Here is a 12,909-nt window from a genome sequence, read left to right as displayed (position 1 = left end):
TTGAAAAAGACAGATATTTGAGAATTCTGGTCCTGTGCATGCACCCTCCTTGGGTGGTGCAGCCCAGGACCTGGCACCAGCAAGCATTGCAGGCAACACAGCCTCATACTAGGCCCAGCTAGTGCTGCATGTGCCACAGGGTCAGTCCGGTGCAGTGTGTGGGTCAATGGACAGCCACAGGGGCTGGATTATGGGGCTTTGTGGACCATAAGTTTGATACCCCTGTATTATAGAAAAAGAGAAATCTATTAATCTACCTTTTGAGCTATTTAAAATGCATTATAAATAATGAATGGCAATGTGGTAGTTAAGGATCCAGACCAGATTCTCTCCCTCATTTTTGGTGGCATGGGTGAAGCTATCAGCTGGAGTAAAATCAATATAACTGGCTTCTGAGTAATGTCTCTTCCCAACCCTGGCATAGATGAAATGTCATGGGCAGGCAAGGGCAGCAGCAGAGCTCTGCTGTTTCTACCTATGCTCATCGTGCAGACATTTGCTTTGGGAACACTGCCAAAGTTGAAAGTTACAGCAGCCAGGGCCAATCTGTATGCATCAGGGAGCTAAGTGCTTCAGCCTCCCACTGCACTGAGTGGACCTTAGCTCATTCTTGGCAGTGTGTGTATGAGGGCCCCTCTACACATACAGATAAAGGCACAATAGGATCTAATGCATGATCCTCATAATTGCACCTCCTGCCATGTCATACATGCATAGCAGGAGGTGTGATTGTGGGATTGCGCATTAGATCCGATCACACATTACCAATGCAGGGGGAGCCTGGGAGACGCAGCTGCTGTGAAATCCCAGCCCACACACCTCCAGGGCTGGGGGATTGCAGCCATCCCCCGTGGTTGCTGGGACCCAGCTCAGTCCTGGCATTGGAAAGTGTGCTGCCAGGACCCAGAGTCTGCAGCTGCCAGCACCCAGAGGCTGCTGGGGCTAAGAGCAGCATTGCCAGATGTGTGATAATTATCGTAGTTGTATGATAATTTCAACCCTTGTACAACGTATAATAGATAATGCTAAAAGTGTTCAAACATACGATAATTTTTTATGTAGCTAATTGATGCATCATATAAAAAACCCAAGACACTCTCAGGGAGTTTTAACCGACTTTTGGGTTCACTGTCAGTGCTTTCTTATGACTACTTGCCTTGAAATAAAGAAATGCTTCAACTTTGACCCAGTTCTCACTCGCATTGAATTAGAATTTGACAGGGACTGAAGTGAGGATGAGTAATATTTGCCATTTATCTTTAACTGGAGACTTACAGTGAGCCATATAAAGTAACTGCATAACGATCACATAACTAAATCTCATTGTGAAATAATACTAAAAACTTTATTTTAAATGTTGTATATAGTCTTAAATCAATACAAAGTCAAAGAGGTTTTCTGCTTGCCTCGTTTGTAAATTCCACACATGTACCTAATACTGTAAGTTGCAAAATAGTATAGAAGATTTACAGTACACAGGCCTGAACTGCAAAACAAAGAGAAAAGAATAATCACAGTAATGAATACAGTTTAGCCAGTCGAAGAAAGAGTTAAACAAAACATCATAGTGGGCAGTGTCCCAGGCTGAGCTCCATGGGGCTGGCGGAGCCACTCAGAGTGCAGCCTGGCGGCGGGAGGTTGGGAGAGCCAGGACTGTGCTCCAAGCAGCTCCGCCAGCCCCACAGAGCTCAACCTACCCTCCCAGTGCTGCTGGACTGCTCCCAGGGGTTCAGGCCCCCAGATTTGCACGCAGGATGACAGGAGCCTGCTGCTGCTGCCTGTGGCCAGTGGCAGCACCGGTCTTCCCAGCGCTGGGCACAGGCTGCACCTAGCACCAGTCCCAGGCAGCAGCCTCCTGTCGTCCTGAGCACAGATCCAGGGCCCTGCACCCCCGGGAGGAGTCTAGCACAGCCCCATATTCCTCCCAGGGGTGTGGACTCCCAGATCTGCATGTGAGATGACACAAGGCTGCCGCTGCTGTGAAGTGACATGAGTTTTGCTTGTCAGCACCCTGAGGTACAGTTTCCCAGAAACCCCTGCACATAGCTCCTTGAAACTTGGCAGGCTTCAGGCCCTCAGAAGAGACTACCATCCCTGTAATTTTCATCTGAATCAAGCAAGAAGTGACAAAGTAATAGGCATTTTCATGGTTCCCCATTATAGCCTATGAGTGAAACGTCGAAACAGCAAAACACTTTCAATGAAATGAAATGAGACAGTGCTTCGAAACAAAGCGAAATAACGAAATGAAATGCTGTCCCTTCAAAACAGCAAAACAGAAGTCAAAACAAAACAGTGCTGTTTCACACAGCCCTGGTTCCCAGCCACAGGGGAAACCCTGCTACATGTGCAAATCAAAGCCCAATAGCAACCAGCTATAAAGTTAGCACACATTTTTGAGGTCTAACTTGATAGCTGGTTGGAGCTTTTTATGGCATGATAAGTAACTTTGTGTATGTAGCTGGTCTCAAGATACTTGCACAGTTAACCAGTTAATTGTATGATACCTGTAACATGTAGAGGGGGCCTGTGTGTATGTCTGGTCTGAAGTTTACCATCTAGACATTTGTAGTTCAGCAGTTGTAATTTGTTTTCTAATTTGGTCTTCTGGAAGTACCTCATTCTGTACATACAGGTTAGTTCTGGATATTTATTATTTTTGTTCATTGTTAAATATTAAAATTAAATGGAAATTTTCCCTGGTGTTGGAGTCAGGCCAGTTTGCCTTTTAGTCTGCAGCTGGACTAGACTGTTGTCCAAAGTGATACACAGTGGACTGAATATTCAATGCTTTCCTTCATAAAAGACTTAGCACTGTGAATCTGGATCCAAAAACTCCAAAACAAACTAAGCAGCTTTGAAAATGCTCATTAACACTACTAATTCTTTGTTCAATGTGTATATCGTCAATAAGGAAGACGTACAAACATGGTTCATTTTATTGTAGAGATTCTCTCTGTGCCAGTATTACTCCATATGTATAATTCTCTTCCACTAGGGGCTCAAGATCTGGATCGCATTCGTTTATCCACGTACAGAACAGCATGCAAGCTTAGATTTGTACAAAAGAAATGCAACTGTAAGTATGTATGTTAGCTGAGAACATCAATTACCATCATTAGTATTATGTCATAGCTAGTCTGGCAGCCCATCTATACTAGTCCTACCATGAGTGGAGTTCCTTGATGGAACCCTTAAGAAGAGTCCTTTGTAACTGCAAACCACATGGCTCAGCAGATGGGTCATTTGTTTTGAGGTTCTGAGTATTGGTGCTGCAGAAAATCTTCTGCTTGTGGTGTAGTAATATGGGAGAAAAAACAGACTGGATGGTTTTTAAAAGGAAATGAATGTGGAGAACAGTCAGCAGGGCTCTAACCATAAACCTACCAAGTGCCCATGTTAATGTGCGTTTACCCTGAGTAAGGGCAGTAGGATTTGTCCCATGTCACAAATAGGCTGTCGGAGGCAAATTACTTCTGCAATATCTCTTCCGTTCAGAAGGTATTGATATGATCACATTCCTTTCTTTTATCTTTCAAGCGTGATAAAGACGGGGGGGATCCGGGAGGTGCAGTCAACCCCCTGCTTCAAGTGTGTAATGCAGGGGTTTGCAACTTAGGGCCCATGTGCTGGATATGGCCCATGAAGAGATTGGATCCAGCCCGTGAAAGTCTAATCTGGCCTGCCTTTTAATAACTGCATGCCAGTCCCCTGCTGCTGTCCTTCCTGTCCGATGTGTTCCATGTTTTACTACTAATGTGCCAATCCCAAACTGCTACTCCAGCTATCCTGGTTTTATCCTGGGCCCGCAGGGCCCCTAAAAAATGTAGAAAATTAATATTTCTTTGCCCTTGGTTCCTGTCAAAAATGACAGGAACCAAAGGCAGTAGGACCAAGGGGAAGCCCAACAGGCTTCTACAACAGCGAGCCCACCCAGCCCCGCCCCCCAGCCGGAAGCCCCAACTGCGGTTTCTGAGCTGGGAGCACATGGCTGCCCCAACGCAGGAAGCTCAGGTAAGTCGGGGGGGGGGGGGGCGGAGGGGTGGGAGACCCCAGGCAGGGAAGGAGTGCGGGGGGGGGGGAGAAGCCCCTCCCCGTCCATGCCCGGTGCCCTGTGCTGCAGCTGCTTGCAGCGCACGTGGGGCTGCCTGTGCCCGCTCTGGACAGCCCCACGTGGGCTGTGAGCGCCTGCAACGTGCGGTACCGGGCATGGGGCAGGGAGGGGCCGCTTCCCCCCCATGCTCAGCTTTTCCCTGGGCTCCTTCCCTGCATGGAGAAAAGTAGCCCCTTGCCCGCTCCATGGCTGGCGCTCCCTGCTGCAGGCACTCGCAGCCCGCACGGGGCTGTCCGGAGCAGGCACAGGCAGCTCCGGGCTGGCTGCAAGTGGCTGTAGCGTGGGGTGCCGGGCATGGGGCGGGGAGGGGCTGCTTTCTCCCCCACACCCCATACTCAGCACCACTTTGTAACCCAGCCCCACTGCCAGGCTGGCAGTGGTGGGGGGGGGTTACAAGCTGCTGCTGAGCACAGGGAAAAGTGGCCCCTCGCCTGCCCCATGGCCAGTGCCCCGCACTGCAGCCATCTGCAGCCTGCATGAGGCTGCCTGTGCCTGTTCCAGACAGCCCCGCGTGGGCTGCGAGCACCTGCAGCAGGGAGCGCCAGCCATGGGGCAAACGAGGGGCCACTTTTCCCCACGCTCAGCACCAGCTTCCCTGCTGGCAAGCAGGGGGTCAGGGCTGAGCACTACCCCCCACCTGTACCGCGGGGCTGGGGGGCACTGGGAGTGAGCGGGTGGGGAGCCAGTGGGAGCACAGGGCCCGCACCAGTGTCCTGGGGCCAGTCCCAGTGGGGCCCAGAGCAAGGTGGCAGGAGTGCGGGGTCCTAGCCGGCAGGGGCTCTGTGGAGCTGGGCCAGCTCCCCCCTCCCTGCTGGTGCAGGCCAGCCCAGCTTCACAGACCCTTGCCGGCCTGTGCCCTGGGCCCCACCAGTGCTGGCCTTGGGACATTGGTCCCAACATGGCGACCAGGGGGCAGGGCACCTGTCAAGGGGTGGGGCATCTGTCAAGAGGCAGGGCTATCCATGCGGCCCTCGACAGCCTGCCAAAACTGGGTAAGTGGCCCTCTGCCCAAAATAATTTCCTGCCCCTGCCAGGACAATTGAGTTGGTAACAAGGAATCTATGGTTTTGGCAGTTGGGTTGCAAGCAGTGGTCTACCTAACGTAAAAGGTTGCCAACCCCTGGTGTAGTACATGCATAGTGCACTCTTTCCACTGCCTACAGAGGTTAACTCCTCTACTGCAGTGAGGTCTCCCACCCCATCTGCACTCTACTTTTTCAAAATCTTAGCTAGTCTCCTGGCAAAAAGGATGAAATTTTCACTTAATTTCCATGGCAACTGTATAGGCTACTCTTGGGTGATAACATAAAAATCTAATTCAGCTGACAATTACAGCAAAGTCATCATAACACTAATTGCTAGGATAAATGTATACACATCAGATGAAAACTACAGTTATCTATAGGGGAGAATAGATGGCTGAAAACATGGGTAATAGATTCATTCTTAGCATCTATGAAATATGTACCAGGTTTGTGAAAATATATATAATGGTAATAGTATAGGGAATCTTGCACCCTTTAGTCACTAATTTGACTGAAGCTAGTCATGCAGTAATAAATAGTCCATGGGCTCTGACTGCTGTTTAGTAGCCTGTGTGAAATGAGTTGCTGGTCTCAATCCTATGCAAGGTGTTCATATTATACACCCTATCGTTATTGGTGTCCTCATTGGCAGTCTCCTTAGGGAAGTGAATGCTTGATATGTTCCACAAAATAAAGTTACCACACTGTTTTTACGAGTAACTTGACGTTGGATTGAAGTGCTTTCCTGCATAGTACAGCTATGTACGTGTGTCTGCTTTTACTTTTTATTTTGTAGTAAATATTCATGTGTCCACAGCCTAGCATTCAAATTGTGTGAGGGAAGGGATGGCTCTTCTAGATCAAACCCGAGGCACATGGTTAAAACAAAGTGAAGAATATCTGCACTGTATTTACTAGTATTATCTAACTATATAACGCTGATTTCAAGCCCCATCTATTTATGAGTATTAAATACAGTTCTAGTAAGCCCCATTTGAGAGACCTAGGTGCAGTAATTTTTCTCCAAAGTAAAGTCGGTCATTTCCCTGTTGTAATTTCATATGTGACATAAAGATCAAAATGCTAAGTAGATCAGAACAATAACAACAGAAAAATAGAGATCAATATTTATTTTACTATTATGTGAATTCTGCTGCAGATGAAATTCTGACCTCTAACTTAAGTGGTGACTCTTCACCTCTCCCACAATTTTAAAATGTGGGTACTTGATCAAGACAACCAAATCCCACAATTGGAAGTTCACCTCACATGTGAAGTAGACATTGGCATACTAGATGTGGAAATCTCATTTACTAGTTTATTCTTGAAAATGGAGTCCCCTTTATATAGAGAGTTCTTCTTGAAAAATGATAAACCTTGTGTCTTAGCCTGTATCCTCTTTACCACTTCAGTTCGCCAAACCCTGCTGAAGTCAAGAAGGTTCAACAAGGCTCTACTTTTTGAGGCTGTATGTGAACTAAGGTTGAGCATATACTGACTTATTTTTAATTTGCCTACATGGTTATTAACTTATTTCTGCTTTGGGGTATCTTGAGTTTTAAAAACGCTGCATTAAAACATTAAAACAATCTTCTATAACCAAAATCAATAGCAAGTAAGTGAGGACTGGAGGAACACAATGAATTCAAGGAACTCCATTTAATCTCTTCTTCCATTTATCTTTCCTGTGCTTAAATATAGCAGCACGGGTACCCTTACATCTGTCTTACAGAAAACAAGGGTATCTGTTACTATAAGAGTGAAAGGATAGCAGTATGGGGCTGCAACTTATTGTAGGCAGCTGAATTAGGAACCAAGGGCAGTAGGAAGTAGGGCAGCTGCTAGAAAGTAATCAGCTAAAGGAGTCTGAAGACTGGAGCTACAAGGCTATGGATAACTACTTGGGAGCAAGCTGCCCTACAACAGGCTACAGGCAACACCCCAGCAGAGCAGTAAAGTGGAGCCTATAGAACAGATAGACAACAGCAGTGGAGGTGAGCTTGTTAATCTATGGAGTAGAAACAACTATGCTGGTTTCTGAGGACCAGAAACAGGTGACTGGAAGAGGTTTAAAGCCCAGGGGTAGATGATCAGAATTCAGTCTGGCCCAGACCTCTGAAGGGAGGAGTTCCTGTAAGCCCAAACTGTTACAGAAGGGAAGCTGTTGGCCTGGAAAGATACCCTGAAGACTGCAAGGGAGCCAAAGTGGGGATGAGGGTTCTGCAAAGAGACCCAAGGGTAGAGGTTTAAGGGTTTCATTAGAGACTAGTTGGTTTATGTTTTGTTTTAGTTTCACTGCCAGGTTTCATAGATTTCATAAACGTTAGGGCTAGAAGGAACCTCACAAGATCATCGGGTCCAGCCTCCTGCCCAAAGGGTGGGAAGTCAGCTGGGCTCATATGACCCCAGGAAGGTAAGCATCCAAGCGTTTCTTAAACATATCCAGAGTAGGTGCTTGGACCACTTCTGGTGGGGAGTCTATTCCAAACTCTGGAGACTCAGACGATAAAGAAGTTTTTCCTTATGTCCAATCTAAAATGGTCTTCCAGCAGTTTGTGACTGTTAGACCTTGTCTTCCTTGTCACTAAGGTGCCCTGGTGAACAGATGTTCTTCCAGATCCTGATGTACCCCCCTTATGTACTTGTAGGCTGCCACCAATGAGCCTCCTCTTCTCCAGGATGAACAGTCGCATGCCTCTCAGCCTCTTCTCATAAGGCCTGTTTTCATAACCTCTAATCATGCACGTGGCTCTCCTCTGGACTCTTTCAAGCTTCTCCACATCCTTTCTAAAGTGTGCAGCCCAGAATTGGGTGCAGTACTCTAGCTACAGCCTCACCAAGGCCAAGTAAAGCAGGAGCATGACTTCTTGAGTCTTGCTTGAGATGCATCGGTAGATGCAAGCCAGAGTTTTATTTGCTTTGCCATCTGCGGCATCGCATTGGGGTGGCATAAAGGGGAGGAGGCAGTCACAGAAGGGTACCAGCGGTGTATTGGAATGGAAGCCAAGGGAGAGCCCTGAGAGGACTAGGGGGTCTGATGGACTGATGACAAGATAGAGGTGGGGCCCAGTGAGTAGGTAGTAGCTAAAGCAAACAGGTGACCAGGGAATTTCACAGGTGGGAGCAGCCTTGAAAGGGCTAGGGACCTGGGTGAGCTGAAGTCCATAAAGGCAAGAGGGCCCAGTAAAGCTGAAGCTTGGACAGGGCCAGTGGCCCAGGTAATCAAAGCACAGCTGAAGTCAGATGTAAGGAGTACCATGAGTATGAATGTGGTTGAGGACACACTCAGGTCCAGTAGGGCCGTGAGTAGTGAATAGTGCTAACAGAGCAAAAGCAAGGACAGTAGGGCCTGCGCAATGCCAGTAGTTTACAGTTAGTGTCAACAAGGTACCAAGTGGTTTTTACTTAGCACACTTGGGGTCCATTAGCATAGGCAGGGCAAGGGATTTCTGGCTAAGCAAGTTGAGCTAGGTTCATTGCAGTACTATTAGGCTCCCTCTAGGACTCTGGGGGCAGCCTTCCAAAGTAATATAAAGATTACATCAAGGCATGGCAGGAAAAGCAGTTGAGGATATCCTGAGATGCCAGAGTGGGTCAGGATTCCTTTGGCTTCTCTCAGGGCCTGGTCTAGCTACAATCTGTTTGTATATTATTTTCACAAGAGTGTGTTTCCTAATGTAAAAGAACAGAGGCATTCTTTATTTTTCAGCCACCTGTGTCTTTATGCATGTTTTTTACCAAGGCTCACCTGTTTATCTCCTTTTAGATAGAGATTTAAACAGAAATCTCACCATTAGCGTCACTGTTGTTGCCCTGAAATGGCTAAACTGACGTACATGTTTTCCATTATCAAATAGCTTGCCTACTCTCTTCCTGTTAGATTTTTCTTTTCCTAAGTGCTGTACTGTGATTGGTAAGGAAAGAGCTGGCTCAAGTTAATTCATTTCTTCAATATACTTTTAGACTCTGAATAATGGCCATCTGCAGTGAAGGTTTTATCTAGACACTGTAGTATCATACCAAGTGTTGTCCTTGAAGTAGTTAATAATACAGACATCTTGCTAATGGCAGCAATGCTCTTTTTTCACTTACATTGCCATTATGTATTGTACCATAGTATGTTCAGGAGAAAAAAGTAAAACAGGTAAAAATAGTTCTGCTATATCTGAGCTTAATTTAAGAGTAGATAAGAAAAGACTTGAAGACAGCTCTACTCTTAGTTTGTAGCTCCCCTTGCTACTCAAACTGTCTGTGTTCTTTTTTAAGCTCTTCTGCCCTGCCCACAACCAGCTCCTCTCTCTCAGACCAGACAAGGCTTGCTGTAGAAAAATAATAATTTGAGAAAGAGTATATTTAAGAAAGCCTTTTAAAAGACCCAGTTTAGTAAATTGCAGGGATCTGCTCTCAGCTCAGGTTCAGCGTGTCTGAGGGTGGAAGCAGAAAGGTGGTTTGAACGCCAGAGAAGTCCATGCTGTGCAAAGAATAGAGGTTTTATTCATGCCAAAGCTTCCTCATAAAGGTACTCATTAGCATATAGTAACATGTGATAGTACTAGGATATCATTTAACAGGCTGGTACACTGTGTAATGAACAATGGCATGTTTGTTTCAGCTTTAGTTGGTGCATGCGCATACATGCACGCAAATATACATCCCCACACACACATGTTCATCTCTGCTTGTTCCTTTCTGAATTCTTTTCTCTGCCAATGCAAAAGAACGCTTTGCTGAAAACAGCAGAGGAGACCGCAGTTTTCACTGGTGAAGTGGATACTACCTAATGGGTGGTACCAGGTAGAAGAAAACCCTATTGTACCAAGTCATTTCTTCCTACAGCTAGTTCTTTCTTTTACTGCTGCCCAGAAGTTATAAGAGTTGAGAATGAGGAGGGGAATGGAATTGCTAATTTACTTTTTCAAGGCATAATACTATGGTTCAAATGAACTAACATAACTAGGGGAAGTAAGCAGGGCACTAGCCCTGGGCACTGACTATGAAGGGGTGCCAGAATCACCCCAGAAGTCTTTGCTATTGCAGGGGCAGCTCTGTGTTGTCTGGCCATAGGAGCCAGGCAGCAGAACCCTGCACCCAGCAGTGTATCTGGGGGGCAAGTGGAGTGAGTAGAATGGTGCCTCTCCCCTTGGGAACCTTTGCCAAAGTAGGCACAGCCCTGTACCCAATATGTATGTATCTGGGATAGTGGGGAGTGAATGGGGCACCAGGGCAGCTCCCCAAAAGCTTGTGCCATGGGGATGCTGCTGTTGGCACCAGTGCTGCAACAACAACTGCCTTCAGTATTCAGAGAGCCTAGCCAGGTAAGACTTCCCTTCCCCTAACCCCCAACCTCCTGATCTACAGTAGTTGGCTTGCCCCACTGTCACCTGGAATCCTCATTGAACTCACTATACTTCTGCAAATGAATAAAATTAGGTTACAATCAATCTGGACAAAGAAAAATAACATCAGTGATTTTTAGTAAATATCCCCAAAATCACAAATGCAGAGCTTCATGGTAAGGCTATATGATTTGGGGAAACTATTGCCATGTAGAAACCTTTCTTTTTAAAGAGCTCTCCAACCACTTAAGCCTTGGGCCAGCTTAGGGTCAGGTGAAGGGAAAGAGTCAATACCAGTCATTGCCATTCTTTGTTAATCATGCTGAGAGGGAATCTAGTCTAGTCTCATTCTTCAAATGGCAGCAAGAAATTCCATAGATAAAGTTGGAAAAGATAAGCAGAGAAACTTGAAAAATGTGCAATGTTGCGTTAATTCAGGAAATCTCTTGCATGTTTAAATCTCTTCCAAGCCACTGGTTTTATATCAACATTACTAATCAATCAATCAATCAATCAGTCAGTCAGTCAATCAATATCAATGAATAACAAAACCCTTGCTGTAAAAGGCTTGCTGTAGTCAAGTTAACAAGGTATTTCTTTACTTGCTAGATTTGGGCGTTAGTGACTTATGAGCTGATGCAAAATAGAGGCCCCAAGATGAGGAACACACAGGCTTACTCATGCAGGAAGCTTGCAGTGCTCTGGGATCCACTATGTTAGTGTTGAACAACACTAAGATTGTTTTCCTGCTGCTTTCTTTCTGCTGTAAATAATGTCATTGATTAAAAGAGACACCACATTTGTAGGTATCCCAAATACTTATGGACCAAGATGGCCAACATACCTTAGAAAAAAGCATAAATTGATAGCTACATTTGCTTACCATTTTGCATAGTTCCTGTAGAGGTAGTAGGTATGCTGGGGAGCTCATGGACAGGGGGTGCAACTACACAAGATGCTGACTGTGTAGTAGCCTACTCACACTGCACAGTAGCAAGCCAGTCAAAAACTGTGCTGATACACTACTGCAAAGTGTTATTAGGCTACTGCACATTAAGCGTCACAAAAAAACTGTGCACCAGCTCTACTATGCTGTAGCGTGAGTTACTGTGCGTTTAGTTAGTACTTCATTAAGTAAGTACTGAGTTAAATGTGCAATAACTAGTGCACATTAATGACCGCGTAGATGTGCCTAAGCTAGGGAGACCCAGGACAAGCTGAGCTTCTGGGGCTACAGGCCCTGGGCTAAGGTGTCTCTCACTAAGCAACAGACTCATTGCTGGAGCTCACAAAGTGACTAATAACCTCCCTGTCATGGTGGAGCTTCCAACAGAAGATTTATGCAGTTTAACATTGCAGTACTAACTATTATCCTGACTGTAGTGGTACCAGAATCCACAGAGATTATCCTCTTGAAAGGTTTCACAGCCTTAGGAATAGAAGATGAAAGAACTGAAACTCCACAGCAGTTCTGGTTTGGCCAGTTCCAGACTCGGATGGATCATGATGAAGGTGCTAAGTATTATTTATATGGATTTCAGAAGCAATCTGATTCTGTTCTATTCAGTCTGAATGATGTAAGGTGCGCTCTTCAGCATCTGGCATCATTGCAGAAGCAGTTTATTTTTGTGTTCACCGAGAGGTATACTATATAAAACCTGCAAATAGCTTCTGAAGGAGCAGCTGGAACTTGATCTTGCTGCAAATATCCAACAGAAACTTTTTTAATTTAATGAACTGGAAAATATTAACAAAGGATTCATACCTATGCTAGCTAAGCTTACCAGTTGCATTGCATCCCAGTATGTAAGTCCTCTGGGAGTTATGCAAATTAATACAGAAAGTAGATATGTCTTCTTCAAAATCAAAGATCAGAAACCACAGAACACAAAGAAATGTCATGTGTCATCTCCTAAAGACCTTAAGACTTGGCTTTGATAGAATTTTATGGCAAATAAATAACAAATGGCAGGAAAGGGGGGCCTAAACTAAGAAGTCTGTACTGCTGGTTGTGTAGGCTAGGGACAGAAGTTACACATAAACCTGTTGAAGTGATCAGAAGCTGGTTTAAACTTAACAGAACAGAAGTTCAGTGCACATAAACCAGTTTCAAAGTGGCCAAAACCAGTTTGATATTAACTTGGTTGAATGTAGTATCAGACTTAAGTGATTGAGGTCAAACCGGTTTATGGAACTTCTGTCCCAGACCCCTTCCTGGTTTAAGTTAAATCAGGTACTGCCAGCATCTCAGCATGCTCTGCGGCCCTGGGATGGGCTGTCTGTTTCAGCCAAGCAGGGTTGCCTCCTCCCCCCCCGCCAGCTGGAGCACTGTCACTGCTCTAGCAGTCTGAGAAGGGAGTGGGGGTGCAAAATCCTGTTCTGCAGTGCATCTGGGTCTGCCTGGCAGGGGGGCAGAAGCCCTTGCCAGGCATCC

The 12,909-nt window shown here is 45.8% G+C and overlaps 1 protein-coding gene across 21 annotated transcripts in view; it reads left to right on the top strand.

The window, feature by feature from the left end:
* The window catches only part of DTNA (dystrobrevin alpha), a 395,888-nt gene that overhangs the window by 233,125 nt on the left and 149,854 nt on the right, over positions 1 to 12,909 (top strand). For 20 of the 21 annotated variants that reach the window (XM_059724115.1, XM_059724128.1, XM_059724116.1 and 17 more), the window contains one exon: positions 2,999 to 3,079. The exons of the other annotated variant lie outside the window; for it this stretch is intronic. In XM_059724115.1, the coding sequence (XP_059580098.1) occupies positions 2,999 to 3,079 (81 nt within the window). Of the gene's footprint in view, positions 1 to 2,998; positions 3,080 to 12,909 lie in introns of those variants that run through there. 21 annotated transcript variants of the gene reach the window in all.

The sequence above is a fragment of the Alligator mississippiensis genome, chromosome 3 (assembly GCF_030867095.1).
Source record: "Alligator mississippiensis isolate rAllMis1 chromosome 3, rAllMis1, whole genome shotgun sequence".
NCBI lineage: Eukaryota > Metazoa > Chordata > Crocodylia > Alligatoridae > Alligator > Alligator mississippiensis.
This window is presented reverse-complemented; position numbering and strand designations above follow the sequence as displayed.